The 19,119-nt window shown below is 39.1% G+C and overlaps 1 protein-coding gene across 8 annotated transcripts in view; it reads right to left on the bottom strand.

The window, feature by feature from the left end:
- Nucleotides 1–19,119, bottom strand: part of MAPK8 (mitogen-activated protein kinase 8) — a 91,935-nt gene that overhangs the window by 23,286 nt on the left and 49,530 nt on the right. For 6 of the 8 annotated variants that reach the window (XM_066244195.1, XM_066244196.1, XM_066244197.1 and 3 more), the window contains exons 2-5: nucleotides 14,220–14,390; nucleotides 10,121–10,250; nucleotides 8,440–8,498; nucleotides 8,213–8,351 (exon numbers count right to left, since the gene is read on the bottom strand). In XM_066244195.1, the coding sequence (XP_066100292.1) occupies nucleotides 8,213–8,351; nucleotides 8,440–8,498; nucleotides 10,121–10,250; nucleotides 14,220–14,341 (450 nt within the window). In that variant the 5' untranslated portion in view covers nucleotides 14,342–14,390. Of the gene's footprint in view, nucleotides 1–8,212; nucleotides 8,352–8,439; nucleotides 8,499–10,120; nucleotides 10,251–14,219; nucleotides 14,391–16,240; nucleotides 16,373–19,119 lie in introns of all 8 variants that reach the window. The other 2 variants (XM_066244192.1, XM_066244193.1) reach the window with 2 other exon arrangements.

Below are 19,119 nucleotides of genomic sequence, written 5' to 3'. Positions count from 1 at the left end.
TAGTAGACAGTAATTACAAAGCTAACTTAATGAGCACACAGTATATAAATATGCAATTTGTGGCAACACCAGTATGAACGGGAAAGGACAGATTGTGCAGGCATAGAGGTTTTGTATACTATTGAGGTTAAAGTGGTAATAATTCAATATATTGTTACAACTTGAAGTTTAATAAACTGTAATTTCCAAGGTTACCTTTAAGACTGAAAATAATACAGAAAAGGAAAAGGTAGAAAAATCAAATGGTACACAGCAAATAAAATAATTATCGTATTTTCCCTTGTATAAGAACGCATCCAGATATAAGATGCATCTTAATTTTGGGGCTCGAAATTTGAAAAAAAAATGTATTACATAAAGTTATTGAACTCAGATTTTAGTCATCATAAAATTCATTCTACTCCTTAACCATACAAAAATGTAGGAAATGCAAATAAGAAAACTATAACAACTGTATAAGACGCACCCAGATTTTAGACACCAAATTTTTTGAAAAAGGGCGTGTCTATACATGGGGAAATACGGTAAACATACAAAGTGGCAGTAATAAAAAAAATTGAGAAACGAAATGATACACAGAAAACAAATAGCAAAATAGTCAAAGTAACTTCCCCCTTCTCAGTAATGACTTTACACTCAGATGCAGTAGACTTGAAAGCCAGAGTAGGGCAGGAGGGGTAGAGAAAATTGATTCTACTGCACTGTTTACAAGAGACTCCCTTTAGTTTCAACGGCACAAACAGGTTGAAAGTGAAAGAATGGAAAAATAATATATTTCATTCAAATAAAAATATAAAGAGAGGTGGAAAAGCTGTTCTAATATCAGACAAAACAGACTGGAAGACAAAAACTGTTACATGGAGCAAAGGAGGACAATATTCAGTACCTTACTTTCACTAATGCACAAAATAAGTAGACAGAAGCTCAGTAAGGAAAGAGAGAATGTGAACAACACTATAAACCAACTAGACATAACAGACATTTATAAAATAACCTCTCAAAAACAGCAGAGTACATATTTTTCTCAAGTGCACATGCCATATTCTTTAGGATAGACTATATGTTAAACAGAAGGACAAATATCAATAAATTAAAAAAATAAAAAACCTGATATCATACAAAGTATCTTCTTTGATGAAATGAAGCTAGAGGGGAAGACAAAATGGCGATGGAGTAGGCAGACGTACCAACTTCCACCTCCCAGAACCAAAGTGAATTACAAACTAATTTTAAGAACCATCATCTGGAATAACCAACTTTGGACTAAACTAAGAGGACTCTTCAACCAAGGAACACTGAAGAAGCCACACCGAGACTGGTAGGAAAAGCGGAAACACGGAAAGGGCTGCCCAGCTCCCCCGAGTGAATGGCAGCTGGGAGAGACTTGTGTGGCGGGAAGTGAGTTTAGCAGAGAGGGGAGTGTCCTGAGTCCCAGGAACAAAGCCCCAGCCTGCAGCCCCAGAGCCCAGAGGAGGCATATGGACAGTACTTAGCTGGAAATAAGATAGGATACTGTTTGTGAGAAAGAGACTGATTTTTCAGACCCAGGATTCTGCTTAAACGGACCACACAGAAAACCTCTATCACAACCACTCACTCGGGGCTCCCAGGATGGGGAGAGAGGAGAGGACCGGAGTAGCACGAAGAGAGTGCAATCTAGTAGGCATAGAGAGAAACATTTCAAGAGACAGCCACCCTAACCTCTGGGACAAGTCACTCCCCAAATTTGAAGTGAGTATTTCCGCTGGAAACAGCAATACCAGCAAAGGGAAGCAGGACACCAGCCAAACAAGCTCTCCCGCAGCACTCAGACCAGAGTTGCTTAGAAGGAGGGAGCTTTTGGGACTACAGGAGTAAGTTTTAGGGTCTGAGCTGCAGCGCCCCCACCCACATGGCTGAGGGCTTGGCCAGGAGTGGGCGGTGGCGGGAGGCGGAAGCACAGTTCTGTCAGCAAGGGTGGAAGCTGGCTGGCCCCCACTGAGGCCCAGGTGTGAGCTCAGTCTTGCCTGGCTGGGGAGAAGGGGTCGTGCAAAAGTGGTCAAGCCCAGCTGCGGGCCGCCTGCAATCCAGCCTGTGCGGGAAGGGCAGGAGCCCCAGAAGGGGCGGAGACCTTCCATTGAGCAAGGGCGCAGGAGCACAGCCCAGCACCCCCAGCCTCCCTCCCCCCGCCCCCACCCCCCACAAAACCCAGGCTTGCAACCTGACACGGGAGCCAAAAGCCCAGAACAGGCGGAGTCCTGCTACTGAGCATGAGCACATAGTCCAACCTGGCCTGTGGAGCCGAGGCTTGCAGCCATCCCACGAGCAGCTCCTCCTGCAAGGGCGGGGTGAAAGCCCGGAATCAGGTGGAGACCCACAGCTGAGAAAAGTGCTACCCCTGCCCTCAGGTTTGAGCATAATGCCACCCGCGGGGGTGGGGCGAAGGTTGAAGCCACCGAGGCTTGTACACCCGAACACGTGATCACAGCCACTCCCGTGAAGGAGAAGCAGAAACCACAGCAACAGCCCCAGTGAGCAGGCACCAGCAACACCCATACCCAAAAGCCCTAGGCAGCAACAGCAGAGGGGGTGGCAGGCCTGCACACAGACCACACCCAGGGAACACAGAAGACACACCCAGTGGACTCCAGTGGCCAAAACCTTCTTTTACACAGACAAAATGAGAAAGCAGAGAAATGCAAAACAAATGAATCAAGAGATATCCCCAGAAAAGGACCAGAATGAGTCAGATATAATCAAATTCCCAGATGCAGAGTTTAAAATAACGATTGTTAGAATGTTCAAAAATATTAGAACAACAATAGATGGTCATTACGAACACTTAAAAGGAGATAGCAGGCCCTGGCCGGTTGGCTCAGCGGTAGAGCGTCGGCCTGGCATGCGGGGGACCCGGGTTCGATTTCCGGCCAGGGCACACAGGAGAAGCGCCCATTTGCTTCTCCACCCCCTCTCCTTCCTCTCTGTCTCTCTCTTCTCCTCCCACAGCCAAGGTTCCATTGGGACAAAGATGGCCCGGGCGCTGGGGATGGCTCCTTGGCCTCTGCCCCAGGCGCTAGAGTGGCTCTGGTTGCGGCAGAGCGACCCCCCGGAGGGGCAGAGCATCACCCCCTGGTAGGCAGAGCGTCGCCCCTGGTGGGCGTGCCGGGTGGATCCCGGTCGGGTGCATGCGGGAGTCTGTCTGACTGTCTCTCCCCGTTTCCAGCTTCAGAAAAATACAAAAAACAAACAAACAAACAAACAAAAGGAGATAGCAAATATAAAAAAGGACATTGAAATAATAAAGAATCAGTAAGAAATGACAAATACAATATCAGAAATGAAGAACACAATGGAAGAAATTAAAAGCAGGATGGATGAAGCTGAGAATCAAATCAGCGAGTTAGAGGACAAGATAAATAAAGGCATGGAAGCAGAGCATAAAAAAGAAAAGAGACTCAAAAAGTCGGAGGAAACTCTAAGAGAGCTCTGTGACAACATGAAGAGAAATAACATCCTCATCATAGGGGTTCCCGAAGAAGAGAAGAAACAAGAAATAGAAACTTTGTTCAAACATATCATACCTGAAAATTTTCCCTCTATTAAGGCAGGAAAACATCTCACAAGTTCAAGAAGCACAGAGAACTCCATTTAAGAGAAACCCAAAGAAATCTACACCAACATACATCATAATTAAAGTACCAAAGCTAAGTGATAAAGAGAAAATACTAAAAGCTGCTAGAAAAAAAAAGACTATCACCTACAAAGGAGCCCCCATAAGGATGACTTCCGACTTCTCAACAGAAACACTTGAGGCCACGAAGGGAATGGCAAGAAATATTTAAAGTAATGCAAAACAAGAGCCTACAACAAGACTACTTATCCAGCAAGGCTATCATTTAAAATTGAAGGAGAAATAAAAAGCTTTCCAGGAAAAAAAATCTCAAGAAATTCACTACAACCAAACCAAGGCTGCAAGAAATGCTAAGGGGCCTGTTGTAAACACATCAAAGGAAAAAAAGAATATAGCAAACGAGAAATACAGTTTTAAAGAATAAAATGGCAATAAACAATTACATATCAATAATAACCTTAAAAGTTATTAAATGATCCGATTAAATGATCCGATCAAAAGACATAGGGTAGCTGCATGGATAAGAAAACAGGATCCATACATATGCTGTCTACAAGAGACACACCTTAAATCAAAAGATGCACAAAGACTGAAGGTAAAAGGATGGGAAAAAATATTTCACGCAAATGGAAATGAAAGAAAACTTGGGGTAGCAATACTTATTTCAGACAAAATAGAGTATAAAACAAAGACTATATTAAGAGATAAAGAAGGTCACTACATAATGATAAAGGGAGCAAACCAACAGGAATTTATAACCATTATAAATATCTACGCACCTAACATAGGAGCACCTAAATATAGCAAAAGAGACAATACAAAGGATCAATGAAGCTCAAATAAACAACTTAACCCTGCATCTAAAAGAACTACAAAAAGAACGGCAAGTAAAGCCCAAATGTAGTAGAAGGAAGGAAATAAGAAAGATCAGAGCAGAAATAAATGACATAGAGGCTAAAGAAACAATACAAAGGATCAATGAAGCAGACTTTGATGGATTTAAAGAGCGAGATCAACAGCAATACTATAATAGTAGGGGATTTCAATACCCCACTAACATCACTAGACAGATCCTCAAGAAAGAAAATTAACAAAAAAACAGCATACTTAAAGGACACACTAGATCAACTCGATTTAATAGATATCTTCAGAACCTTCCACTCTAAAGTACCAGAATATACATTTTTTTCTAGTGCTCATGGCACATTCTCTAGGATAGACCACATGTTAGGGCAGAAAAGTGGTCTCAACAAATTTAATAAGATTGAAATCATATCGAGCACTTTCTCTGATCACAATGGCATGAAACTAGAAATGAACCACAACAGAAAAGCTCAAAAACTCTCAAACTCGTGGAAACTAAATAGTAGGTTGTTAAATAATGAATGGATTAAAAATGAGATTAAAGAAAAAATTTAAAAATTCCTAGAAACAAAAAATAAAAAAAATTCTAGAAACAAATGACAATGAGCATACAACAACTCAAAATCTATGGGACACAGCAAAAGCAGTATTGAGAGAGAAGTTCATAGCACTATAGGCACACTTTAAGAAACTAGAAAAAGCTCAAATAAACAACTTAACCCTGCATCTAAAAGAACTACAAAAAGAACAGCAAGTAAAGCCCAAATGTAGTAGAAGGAAGGAAATAAGAAAGGTCAGAGCAGATAAATGACATAGAGGCTAAAGAAACAATACAAAGGATCAATGAAACTAGGAGCTGGTTCTCTGAAAGGTAAACAAGATCAACGAACCTTTAACTCGACTCACCAAAAAAGAAAAAAAAAAAGAGAACTCAAATAAAATTAGAAATGAGAGTGGAGAAATAACAACTGACACAACAAAAATACAAAATATTATAAGAAAATACTATGACAACCTAGCCAAAAAGCTAGACAACCTAGATGAAATGGATAAATTCCTTGAAACATACAATCTTCCAAAAATCAATCTGGAAGAATCAGAAAACCTAAACAGACCGATTACACCAAATGAAATTAAAACAGTTATCAAAAAACTCCCAACAAAGAAAAGTCCAGGGCCTGATGGCTTCACAAGTGAATTCTACCAAATATTCAAAGAAGAAATAACTCCTGTCCTCCTCAAGCTATTTCAAAATATTCAAGAGGAAGAAAGATTTCCAAGCTCCTTTTATGAGACGAGCATATTTCTGATTTCAAAACAAGGCAAAGACAACACAAAGAAAGAAAATTATAGACCAATATCCCTGATGAATATAGATGCTAAAATCCTCAACAAAATATTAGCAAACAGGATCCAACAATATATGGAAAAAATCATACACCATGATCAAGTGGGATTTATTCTGGGGAGGCAAGGCTGGTTCAATATTCATAAATCAATCAATGTGATTCATCACATAAACAAAAGGAAGGAGAAAAACCACATGATAATTTCAACAGATGCAGAAAAAGCATTTGATAAAATCCAATACCTGTTCATGATCACAACTCTCAGCAAAGTGGGAATACAGGGAACATACCTCAACATGATAAAAGCCATCTATGACAAACCCACAGCCAACACCATACTCAATGGACAAAAATTAAAAGCAATCCACTTAAGATCAGGAACAAGGCAGGGTGCCCCTTTCATCACTCTTATTCAACATAGTCCTGGAAGTCTTGGCCACAGCAATCAGACAAGAAGAAGAAACAAAACGCATTCAAGTTGGTAAAGAAGAAGTAAAACTATCATTATTTGCAGAGGATATGATATTGTATATAGAAAACCCTAAAGTCTCAGTCAAAAAACTACTGGACCTGATAAATGAATTCAGCAAGGTGGCAAGACATAAAATTAATACTCAGAAATCAGAGGCATTTTTATACGCCAACAATGAACAGTCAGAAAGAGAAATTAAGGAAACAATCCCCTTTACTATTACAACCAAAAAAATAAAGTACCTAGGAGTAAATTTAACCAAGGAGACTAAAGACTTGTACTCAGAAAATTATAAAACATTGATAAAAGAAATCAAGGAAGATACAAACAAGTGGAAGCATATACCGTGCTCATGGTTAGGAAGAATAAACATCATTAAAATGTCTATGTTACCCAAAGCAATGTATAAATTCAATGCAGTACCAATTAAAATACCAATGACAAACATCAAAGATATAGATCACATATTCCAAAAATTTAAATAGAACAACAAAAGAACACTAATAGCCTCAGCAATCTTAAAAAAGAAGAATAAAGTGGGAGGTATCACATTTCCAGGTATCAAGTTATACTACAAGGCCATTGTACTCAAAACAGCCTGGTACTGGCATAAGAACAGGCATATAGCTCAATGCAACAGAACAGAGAACCCAGAAATAAACCCACAGCTCTATGGACAACTGATATTTGACAAAGGAGGTAAGAGCATACAGTGGAGTAAAGACAATCTCTTTAATAAATGGTGTTGGGAAAATTGGACAGCTACCTGCAAAAAAATGAAACTAGACCATCAACTTACACCATTCACAAAAATAAACTCAAAATGGGAACAAATACAATATTTAAAATAAAGAACATGTAAATTTAAATCAACAAACTGACCAATATTTCAGTGGGAACTATGCTCCTCTCACTGACCACCAATGAAAGAGGTGCCCTTCCAGAAGTGCGGCAGGGGCTGGATAAATGGCCTCAGGGGGCTGCATGTGGCCTGCGGGCCGTAGTTTGGGGACCCCTGCTGTGTGGTTTACCTTTTCTGTATATTTTTTTTACATTTTTTTATTATTATTAAATTTTATGCAGTGACATTGATAAATCAGGGTACATATGTTGAGATAAAACTTCTCCAGATTATTTTGACATTTGATTATACTGCATACCCTTCACCCAAAGTCAAATTGTCTTTAAAATAAGATATGTGCAGTGTGCATAGGAATTTGTTCATAGTTTTTTTTATAGTCCGGCCTTCCAATGGTCTGAGGGACAGTGAACTGGCCCCCTGTGTAAAAAGTTTGGGGACCCCCGCCACACAGTAAGCAGGCTGGCATAATGCCAGGGGCTGGGAGCAAGGTGATCAAAGAGTAACTGTCTAATGGGCATGAGGTTTTCTTCTGGAACAATAAAAATATTTTGAAATTTGATACCGGTACTGGTTGCACATTTTGTGAATGTACTAAACATCACTGAATTGTACGCTTATAATGATAAATTTTATGTTATATGAGTTTCATATCAATGATTAAAGAGAGATTAGAGGTCCTAGCTGGTAGGACATTGGCCCAGCATGTGGAAGTCCCAGGTTCGATTTCCGGCCAGGGCACACAGGAGAAGCACCCATCTGCTTTTCCGCCCCTCCCCCTCTCCTTCCTCTCTGTCTCTCTCTTCCCCTCCCGCAGCCAAGGTTCCATTGGAGCTAAGTTGGCCTGGGTGCTGAGGATGGCTCCATGGCCTCCGCCTCAGGTGCTAGAATGGCTCTGGTTGGAACAAAGCAACGCCCCAGATGGTCAGAGCATTGCCCCCTGGTGGGCATGCCGGGTGGATCCTGGTTGGGCACATGTGGGGGAGTCTCCCAGCCTTCCCGCTTCTCACTTCAGAAAAAAAGAGAAAGAGATGAGGAGGACAGTTTTTTCTACTAACCCGATGAATGATTCCAGCAGAGTGAAGGTGCTTGATTCCACAGAGCATCTGATAGAGAAGGTACGACATTCGTTCATGATCTAGTTCCATCTGAATCACTTGGCAAAGGTTTGCATCCATAAGTTCCATGACTATGTAACTTCATGGGTGAAAAAAGACGACAGCTCAAAGGCACAGCAACAATCTAAGCATAAGTACTAACAAAGAATTGTAATAGTCACACTTACACATCTTGAAATTCTTCGAGGGATTTCTGTGGTGTGAAAACATTCAAAAGGCCAATTATCTGTGGTAAAAGCAGAGAGATTAAAAACTTAGAAACTACTTCATATTACTATCACTTGGGAATGGCAAATACATCAGTGAAAACAATTTACAATCAGTTTAAAAATCTTCACTCTTACTTTTTAAGCTCAAGTAATCTCTTTACCTTTATGTACAATACAAAAACTTCATGGCCAGGGGTTGGGGGTGGGGGAAATCAGAGCACAGAGGATCTTCAGAGCAGTGAAAGAACTCTGTGTGATATATGTGTAGTGTGCATAGGGATTTGTTCATAGTTTTTTTATAGTCTGGCCCTCCAACGGTCTGAGGGACAGTGAACTGGCCCCCTGTGTAAAAAGTTTAGGGACCCCTGTCCTAACCTATAGAATGTACAGCACCAAGAGTGAACCCTAATAGAAACAATGGACTTTGGGTGACAAAGATGTGTTAGTGTGGGGTCATCAGTTGTGACACATGTCCCACTCTGGTGGGGGCTGCTGATCATGGGGAAGGCTGTGTGTGTGTGGTAAGGGGTAGGGGTTGTATGAAAAATCTTTGTACCTTCCACTTAATTTTGCTATAAACTGAAAACTGCTTGGAAAAAATAAGTCTTTAATAATTGTAGCAACAGAAGAGCTCCACATAATCCATTCTACTAATGAACACTCAGCTATCAAGAACCTACGTTACAGTCCTCTACATAATTTGAAGGCAACTCTAAATACCTTACTCCTTAACTTCCATAAAATATTCTGCTTAGTGACTAATCTAGTAACTGCAATACACAGATGCGTGCACATAGTTAACTCTCAAAACGTAATAAATTGTATTATCTGCAATCAGAAAGTATTGCAATGATTATTTGATAAACTCCTTTGGACAAACACCACAAAACATTTCCTGTAAGCTACTTCCACTAAGGAGTGCATAAAGATGTCCCCTTGTACTCTGAGTTTACTTCCTCTCAACAGGGACATATCATTCTATTAAAATAATTATGAAAGTATCAGTACGCTTAATGAAAGTTTTAAAAAGTGTAACTATTTATTTTCAAAATGAATGAAAATTATATGTTTAAGCCCTTATAATCATTAAGAAATTGAATCTAAATGATTTTCTAATTTCACTTATTTTTTTTGAAGTTTCTGCTAAACTGCTTTATAATCACTGGCTATCCACAACATAAAGTACTGGCATCACTTAAAGGGAAGATGTGAGATAGGGAGAAATTATCTGAATTTACACCCAATGTTATTAAATAAAGTTCCAGTGTCAAAGGATAATGGGAACAATCTCTGTACTAATAATATTCCAGATTTCCAAAATGTCAGTCTGACCGAAAACAAAAAGCAGAAGACGAGATGGGCCTAAACAAAGTTCTTCTAAAACTCCTACCTCTTTAAAGGTCCTTTTGCAAATTCAATTCAAAAAATTATAAAATCTAAATTTCAGAAGCCACTTTGAATATCATTTAATAAAGTTGAGAAAAATTCACACTGTAGACATATAAACCTTTTAAACAATGTTTCAATCCAGAAGAACCATTTAAAGCATTTAATATTTTAAAAGTTTTTGAAATTCATATATTCATAAACAAATCTTATTTCATCTACACTTAAGATATTTTCTAAAATGTTTACTTACATTTTTGTGATTAACACATTTCATAAGAACTAGCTCTCTGTAAGCCCGCTTAGCATGAGTTTGATTCTGAAATGGCCGGCTTAGCTTCTTGATTGCAACATTTCTTTCAAGAATGGCATCATAAGCTGCACTGTAATTAGAAATTTAAAAACAACAAAAAACTTAAATCAAAAATCTGCAAAACTGAATTTATTAAACATTCATTCAGACTCCTCACTTTCTCCAGAGATGAATACATATGATCCCTTTCCAGTCTTTGACGATCAATGTTTCTTCTATGCCTATTGCAGCATATTCCAAAGAATGTATAGCATTAACTGTTTCTTAAAATGCTAATGGATTCAAAGAGACAATGGACTCTTACTGTGGAGAGAGATTCTGCTTGTTCATTGGGTTCCTCCCAGATCCACCTAAAATACAAATGGGAACTCAATGCACAATTTCTTTTTTTGCGAGAGGCAGGACAGGAGAGAGATGCGAAGCATACACTTGTAGTTGTGTCACTTTAGTTGTGCATTGATTGCTTGCTTCACATACATGCCTTGACGGGGGGGGGGGGTTCAAGTCGAGCCAGTAACCCTTCGCTCAAACCAGTGACCTTGGGACAATGTCTATGATCCTGCGCTTAATCAGGTGACCCCATGCTTAACCTCGGGGTTTCAAACCTGGAACCTCAGCGTCCTAGGTCAATGCCCTATCCACTGCATCACCACCAGTCAGGTTCGATGCACAAATTTTTAATCAGCATTCAAGTCCAAAAGAAAGCTTAAAGCCTAATTAAACCATTCACCCTGAACCTAAACCAAGGAAAGACAAAATAAAGAATACATATGGTCATAAACTCTATTCAGAATATCTGCTGACACGGGGGTGGGGGAAGTGGAAATGGATATGGGGTGATAAATACTGATGAATGAAGTCTTGATTGGGGGTGAAACACACTGCGGTATACAGAGGTGTTTTAGAATCAGGCACCTGAAACTGCTATAATTACGTTAACCAGTATCACCCCCCCCAAAAAATAAAAAAAATAATTTTAATTCCATGAATAAATTAAAAAAAGTAATCGAGCTTTAAAAAAATATTTACTATAGAATTCCACATAAGTACATCACTTCCATCCTTTTTGAACACAAATACAGAAAAAGAAAAGGACATACAGAGGTATCTATAAAAGATTATTTTATTATGTAAAAATATATAAAAATTTATTTTAAAGGGGAAATTAAAAATCCAGGTGTTTAAAAAGATGAACACTAGACTTCTGGACATCAGACGCTGCTTCATAACTGTAACAAAACACCTACAATTCTGAGAAATGTGACATTACTCTCTTCACTCTTCCTGTCTCCCTCTACCAAATGACAATAATCAAACGGTACCATATGCACATGAAAGGTCAGAGAAATGAAAGCACAAATAAGGTAAAGTATCTTAAAATTATAGAATATTAGAATTGAATTAAACTTTAAAAATCACTTGATTTCACTACTGTCTGATACAAGCCCAGAGATTAAGTAATTTGCCCAACATTAGCCAGAAAGTTAAAAAGCAAAGGTGAGACAAGGAATCTATGTAGAAAGGTCATGCTGTCCACACTGGACCACCTTCTATACCATAATATACTATTCCTATTTATGTAATTTAATACTGATTAAAATTATTCTCTCACCTAACTGGAAACTTGAGGTTGTTTTACAGCTCTCTTACTATTATCAAATATATTGTAGAAATATATGTATTAAGAAATTAGTACTATATAAATGAACACATCTGTACATTCTACATATACCATAACTATTGCCTATACACATATACAGGAAGGAGAAAAGTAGGTTTACAGTTGTTTGTAGAGAAAATATACAATAAGTAATACAAGAATAATTTCTGTTTAGCGTACTCACAAATGTAAACCCACTTTTGTCTCACCCTGTATATATATATACATATACCAAAATATACATAAGTATTATAATCTTTGCTTAGAAAATGTCATATTTACAGGTATACCCCTCCTAAGTTAAAAAAAAACATATTAGAGGTCATGCAAAACGATTAGATTCTGATTATTTCAGATAAAGTATATTTTAACCATTAAATTCATTCTCATTAAATTTTATCAGCTAAACCAAAATAATATTTCAAACTCTACAGTTAAAAAATATCTGAGTAGGTTAAACTATTTTACACCCAAGGAAATTAGATTTCTAACTGTTGATCAGTCAGTGTGCACAAGCCACAAACAGCTGGGGCTTCAGAGGTCCCTGTGCAGACAGACCCAGTGAGTCTTGCTATCTATGACTGGAGCCCAAAATAATGCCTTTAAAAAATTAAGTCCTTCGGCCCTGGCCGGTTGGCTCAGCAGTAGAGCGTCGGCCTGGCGTGCAGGAGTCCCGGGTTTGATTTCCGGCCAGGGCACACAGGAGAAGTGCCCATCTGCTTCTCCACCCCTCCCCCTCTCCTTCCTCTGTGTCTCTCCTTCCCCTCCCTCAGCCGAGGCTCTATTGGAGCAAAGATGGCCCGGGTGCTGGGGATGGCTCTGTATGCAACAGAGCGACGCCCCAGAGGGGCAGAACATCGCCCCCTGGTGGGCATGCCAGGTGGATCCCGGTCAGGCGCATGCGGGAGTCTGTCTGACTGCCTCCCCGTTTCCAGCTTCGGAAAAATGAAAAAAAAAAAAAAATTAAGTCCTTCAGTTGATTCTGATAATAACACAACAGTGAGTTAAGATTTTTTATTTAACATTTGTCTATTTCATAGTAATAATCTATTAAAGAAAAACCTGAAGATATTTATTTCTTAGGACAGGGCTGTTAAAATGGCTTAAATTCCTTCCTAAAGCAGTTTTTTAAAAACTGATACATAAATTTCAAAATATGCTTACCTGAGACTAAGTGAAGGCACTGAAACGTTAGTATATTTTTAAGCATTGTTAAGTAATTTATAAATAATATATTCCTCACAACAACCCTACAAATTAGGTAAAAACAGGCTGAGAAGTATGAATTTGCCATGAGCCACAAAGTTATTAAATCACAGAGCTAGAATCTGAACCCAGAGTGGCTTTCAAGCTTCCTTCCCAAATTGACTTTTATACTTTTCTACATACTTATGCATCCATAAATATATGGTACTGTTTGCCTATTTTAAACTATATAAAAACTATATAAAATGAAAGTTATTCTATATGTTGCTTTTAAATTCAATACATTTCTGAGATTATCCTTGTTGATATGTATTGCTTTAGTTCATTTAAAATGTTGTATACTGTATGAATATATCGCTTTTTAAAATTCTGCTATTGGTTGATTTGATGCTCTTGTATAAATAGTGCTGTAAAGAACCGCCCTATGTATTTCATTTTGTGTACATGTGCAAGTTTTTCTAGAACTGGGAGAACACAGAATTTTTAAACACATTCGAAAGCAAATCTGGTTTAAGAAGAGGTAATGAAGATATAATTCTGCTTGAGTGAGGCTTAGAACACTTCCCGGAACACTAGTTTACAATGCTAACTTAATGACCTGAAGTCATTAGCAGAACTATCCCAGAGACTGCTCTGCCTTTTCATGTAAATCATGCTGATATACAAAACCTAGGCTTTTTATAGAAATTACCTTTTAAATCAATTTCAAAAATAGGTAAGTTCTGAAACACATAAAGTTAGATGATATAGCTGACTTCATTCCCCAGTGTAAAATAAGATTTCTGAAATCTCAGAGCTTCATTCTCATGTGAAAGTGATGATTAAGTAATGCTTCTTATTAAACAATTAACTGTGGGAATAGTGTATGCTAGGAATTAACAGGATTGAACTTATTCTTTTCTGACACAGATATTTGTCTCTACATGGCATATAACCGAGTATTTAATCATGACTGATCCTTAAAGACAGCAGTGCTGATTTACAGTTGTTTTGTGAATAAAAAAGACCATTAACTTCTGAACAAAACAACTATGTTACAGCTTTAATTTAAATTTTATAGTTTTAATTAAAATTTTTGAGACAAAATATTTACACCAAGGTGTCTATATTACAAGAGGAGAAAATAACAGCAGTTAATGATTTTTTGCCTAATTTTTGGAAATAAAAACTTACCATACTATTCCTTGAGCTCCTGAGCCAATAGGTTTTAAATTCTGATATCGTTTCAGAACTGTGAATGTAGAATCTCCAATCTCTACACTATAAAAATTGCTGTCACGCTTACTTCTGCTCATGATGGCAAATGATTAATTTAATGGCTTCATCCAAAAATTCACTGAAAAGCTGCAAAATGGAACAAAATGTATTGTTAACAAAATTAATTTGTACAACCTTAAAAGTCAGGTTTGCACTCTGTTCACTAATAGTAACACCAACTGCTAGGTCAAGTTGCAAGGGCTTCTTCATTAAAACACCACCAGAAAAAATATCACAGAGCATGGCTGGCATCTGCTATACTTAAGGAAATGACTGATAGTTTAAAAAACAAAACTTTTACCAGAATAAACAGTTTCTTCAATGTAGAAGTCATTGGTATTAATATGCATACATGTCTTAAATACTGGAAAACTGAGGGGGAAAAAGCACAAAAAATATAACAATACATTTTCAAGGCCATTGTCACAGTATAAAATTTGAAACCAGTTCTTTTTATGTGTTTATAATATTATAGAGTACTGAAACCTTAACTTTTGTGCAAAATTGATAAACATTCATTCAAAAATAATTCACATGGGAGGAATAACAGATTTATATGCTAATAAGCTGGTAAGCATACATTACCCTACCTAACAGACATAGAGCAGCACAATGCTGTCATGGTGACAGAGCCTATGACCCTCAACAGCAATATCTGGGTGGGATGCATATGCTGAAGTTGTAATGGTTGGGAGAGGTACAAAAATAAGAAGATACAATATTATTTTTAAAATGAGAAAATATTAGCGAGAGAGAAGCATTTAGTACTGTATATTAGGGTATAAAACAAAATAATTGAACTGTTTGGGGCATCAAAACTATAACCTAAGTTCTGACCACAGTTCTTTATTTACCACCTGTCTGATTAAAAGACCAAGTACTCTTTTTCTACCCATTTGAGTACTGGTTATTAACAGACCTATTATATCTACCCTTACTAGGCAAAAGTGGCCTACTAGGAAAGGTATGCAGCAAGACAGCTGCGACGCTACTCTCCACAACCTGCAATACGCCAAGAAACAAGTTAGATCTAAAGAATTACTGTTTTTTGTTTGTTTTAGAGGAAAAGAGAGGCAGGAAGGGAAAGGAGAAGCATCAACTCATAGTTGCTTCACCTAAGTTATTCACTGATCGCTTCTCATATGTGCCTTGACCTGGCACCTCAGCTGGGCCAGTGAATCCTTGCTCAAACCAGTGACTTTGGGCTCAAGTCAGAGACCTTGGGATCATGCTGACGATCTCACACTCAAGCTGGAAGAGCCTGCGCTCAAACTGGAGACCTCAGGGCTTTGAACCAGAGACCTCAGTATCCTGGGCTGACTGATGCTCAACCCACTGCGCTACCACCAGTCAGACTACTGTTTTTTTGGTGTATGTGTTGGGAGGGGGTTGTAAACAATGCTAACAAAACAAACATAACCTCCTGACAAGACTGAAAAGAAGAGGCAGATTAAGGTTGTTTGAGGCCCTGGCTGTAGAAGAAAATATTGAGCCCCTTAAAAAGAGAGAAAGGGCCTGACCTGTGGTGGCACAGTGGATAAAGTGTTGACCTGGAATGCTGAGGTCACCGGTTCAAAACCATGGGCTTGCCTGGTCAAGGCACATATGGGAGTTGATGCTTCCTGCTCCTCCTCCTCTTCTCTCTCTCCTCTCTAAAAATGAATAAAGTCTTAAAAAATTTTTAAAAAGTCTATAAAAAGAAAGAGAAAATAAAAATACATATTAACCATATTTTTAAATAACTAAAAAACACTATGTACTATTAATGTTAAAATTGTACATATGAAACAAAACTTGATGTCATCAGAAAAAAGTGTAAAGTTGGGATTTTGTCGGGCCCTTCAGAAGTTGGGGTCCAGAGCTCACGCCCAGTGTGCCTGCCATTAAATCCGCCTCTGCTTAAAAGACCAAAAATTAATTCAACAAATACAAAGTACCTGCCTTGTGCTGGGCACATGCAGAGGCTCCTACACTGGGTTCACACAGCTGAGTTCCTAGGAAGGGTGGGAACCACTGGGAAGTGCAGAGAAGAGAGCTGGAAGAGGAAACTAGTGAGCTGCTGTAGCAACCTAGGTGAAAGAATATTATGACTAATGAGGATTCTTAGGAGTGATGGAATTAAAAATAAAAAAGTCCAAACAATATAAACTTTAAAAAAAGAAGATAAATAAAACTGGAAGCAGTTTTGGGAGTTATATAAGTTGTTTGGGTGAATTAAAGAAAGGCCCATAGAAATATTTCCAAAATCAACAGCTAAACTAGTCATGTAAGACTCCAGAGAGGGCTGTCTGGAATGACCAGTCTCATAAACTCTGCCTACGTAGACAAACCACAGGCTTGAAGAAAATTCTGGTAATGATTTAAACACCAGTTATGCTCACAGGATGATCAAATTGGTCATCCAGACCAATTTCAACCTTAACTTGAATTCCCTCCTTGCCTTTCAGAGTCGGGAAATAGGAAGAGAAGTGGAAAGAGGATTGGAGGAAAGTGTTGAGTGCCAGGCCTTTTATCAAATATCCTACATATTTCTCCTGGAAACGGGGTCTGCCCATGGCCTGGAGACAGTAATAACTCACATGGTGATCTGCACGTGCTCAGAGGCTGAGTACACAGCGGATGGCGTGTATAACCCAAGGGGTCAAACTGTGACTGCAAACAAGATTTCCTAAGCTTACATGGAAGGCCTGCATTCTCCTTAGGAAGATGAAGGACCAGGAGAGAAACTGGTGCTCTTGATGCTTCAGTTTACTTACTATTACCAAAGCAGAAAACAGAAAGGCTGCCTTTCAGTTTCCCAGTTTGCTGGAAATCAAAGAAAAAGCTTAGTAGATCCAGAAACCTACACAGAACAGGTTTCCCTTTCTGTAACATGAACAGGAATAGCAAGGAAAGGCTTCTTCTATCCATTGTTAGGAAAGGGTAATCCAGCAGCAGGAGTGGGGTCCACGGTGCTCACACAGAACTCTGGACAGAACTGAGACAGCAGCTGAGTAGTGACAGCCACCACACTCTCCAGGAACCGTGCCAGGGCAGCCAGGGCAGCAGAGACTGGGTCCAAGGTTCAGTGAGCAGCCCCAGCCACTGGTACCCTCTGCAGAAGCCACAGCTGCACTCCTGAGAACAGGAAACAGAACTCGACTCACTTAAGCTCAGTTGTAAATGGGATTGTTTCCTTAGTTACCCTTTATGATAGTTCATTATTGGTGTATAAAAATGCAACCTGCCTGACTGGTGGTAGTAGTATGGGCAGAGTGTCTACCTGGGATGCTGACATCCCAGGTTTGAAACCCCGAGGTAGCTGGCTTGAGCATGGGCTCATCTGGCTTGGCGCAGGTTTATCAGCTTGAGCTTGGGATCATAGAAGTGATCCCATGGTCACTGGCTTGAGCTCAAAGGTTTCTGGCTTGAGAGAAAAGTAGCAGGCTTGAGCAAGGGGTCACTGGCTTGGCTTGAGCCCTCCAGTCAAGGCATGCACAAGAAGCAATCAATGAACAACTAAAGTGACGCAACTATGAGTTATTCTTCTTATCCCTCTCTTCCTCTTTCTCTCGCTCAAAAAATAAAATAATAAAATGCAATCCCTATTTTATAGTGTCTTTTTCTGGTTTTGGAATCGGGGTAATGCTGGCCTTGTAAAATGAGCTTGGGAGCCTCACTTCTTGAATTTTCTGAAATAGTTTGAGAAGGACATGTGTTAATTTTTCATTAAATGTTTAGTAAAATTAACCTGTGATACTACCAGGCCCAGGACTTTGTTTGTTGGGAGCTTCTGATTACTGATTTGATTTCAGTAGGAGTGACTGGTTTGTTCATATTTTTTTTCTTCTTGACTCAGTCTTGGAAGATTATATGCTTCTAAAAATTTATCCATTTCTTCCAGGTTGTCCAATTTTTTGACATATAATTTTATAATCCTTGTATTTCTGTGGTGCCAATTGTCACTCTTCTTCTTTCATTTTTGATTTTATTGGAGTCCTCTCTCTTATTTCTTGAGTCTGGTTTAATGTTTATAATTTGATTTTGTTTTCTTTTAAGACTCTATTTTGTTTATTTCCATTCTAATCTTTATTATTTCCTTTCTTCTACTCACTTTGGGCATTTTTTGTTCTTTTTCTAGTTTCTTCTTTTTTTTTTTGTATTTTTCTGAAGCTGGAAATAGGGAGAGACAATCAGACAGACTCCCGCATGCACCCGACCGGGATCCACCCAGCACGCCCACCAGGGGCCACGCTCTGCCCACCAGGGGGCGATGCTCTGCCCCTCTGGGGCGTCGCTCTGCCATGACCAGAGCCACTCCAGTGCCTGGGGCAGAGGCCAAGGAGCCATCCCCAGCGCCCAGGCCATCTTTGCTCCAATGGAGCCTTGGCTGCGGGAGGGGAAGAGAGAGACAGAGAGGAAGGAGGGGGGTGGGTGGAGAAGCAAATGGGCGCTTCTCCTATGTGCCCTGGCTGGGAATCGAACCCGGGACTTCTGCACGCCAGGCCGACGCTCTACCGCTGAGCCAACCGGCCAGGGCTCTAGTTTCTTTTGATGCAAAGTTAAATTGTTCATTTTAGATTTTTCTTGGGTGTGTGTGTGTGTGTGTTCTGAGGTAGGCTTGTATTGCTATAAAATTTCCCCTTAGGACTGCTTTCACTGTCACATAAATTTTGGGTCATTGAGTTTTCATTTTCATTTGTCTCAAGGTATCTTTTGATTTCTTTCATGATCTCATTGTTAACGTTTTCATTGTTAAGTAGGATTTAGCTTCCATTTGTTTGTGTTTTCCAGTTTTCTTTTAATTGAAATCTAGTTTAATACCACTGTGGTCAAA

The sequence above is a fragment of the Saccopteryx bilineata genome, chromosome 9 (genome assembly GCF_036850765.1).
Source record: "Saccopteryx bilineata isolate mSacBil1 chromosome 9, mSacBil1_pri_phased_curated, whole genome shotgun sequence".
Classification (NCBI taxonomy): domain Eukaryota; kingdom Metazoa; phylum Chordata; class Mammalia; order Chiroptera; family Emballonuridae; genus Saccopteryx; species Saccopteryx bilineata.
Note: the sequence above shows the minus strand (reverse complement) of the source record. Positions and strands in the feature narration are given on the sequence as shown.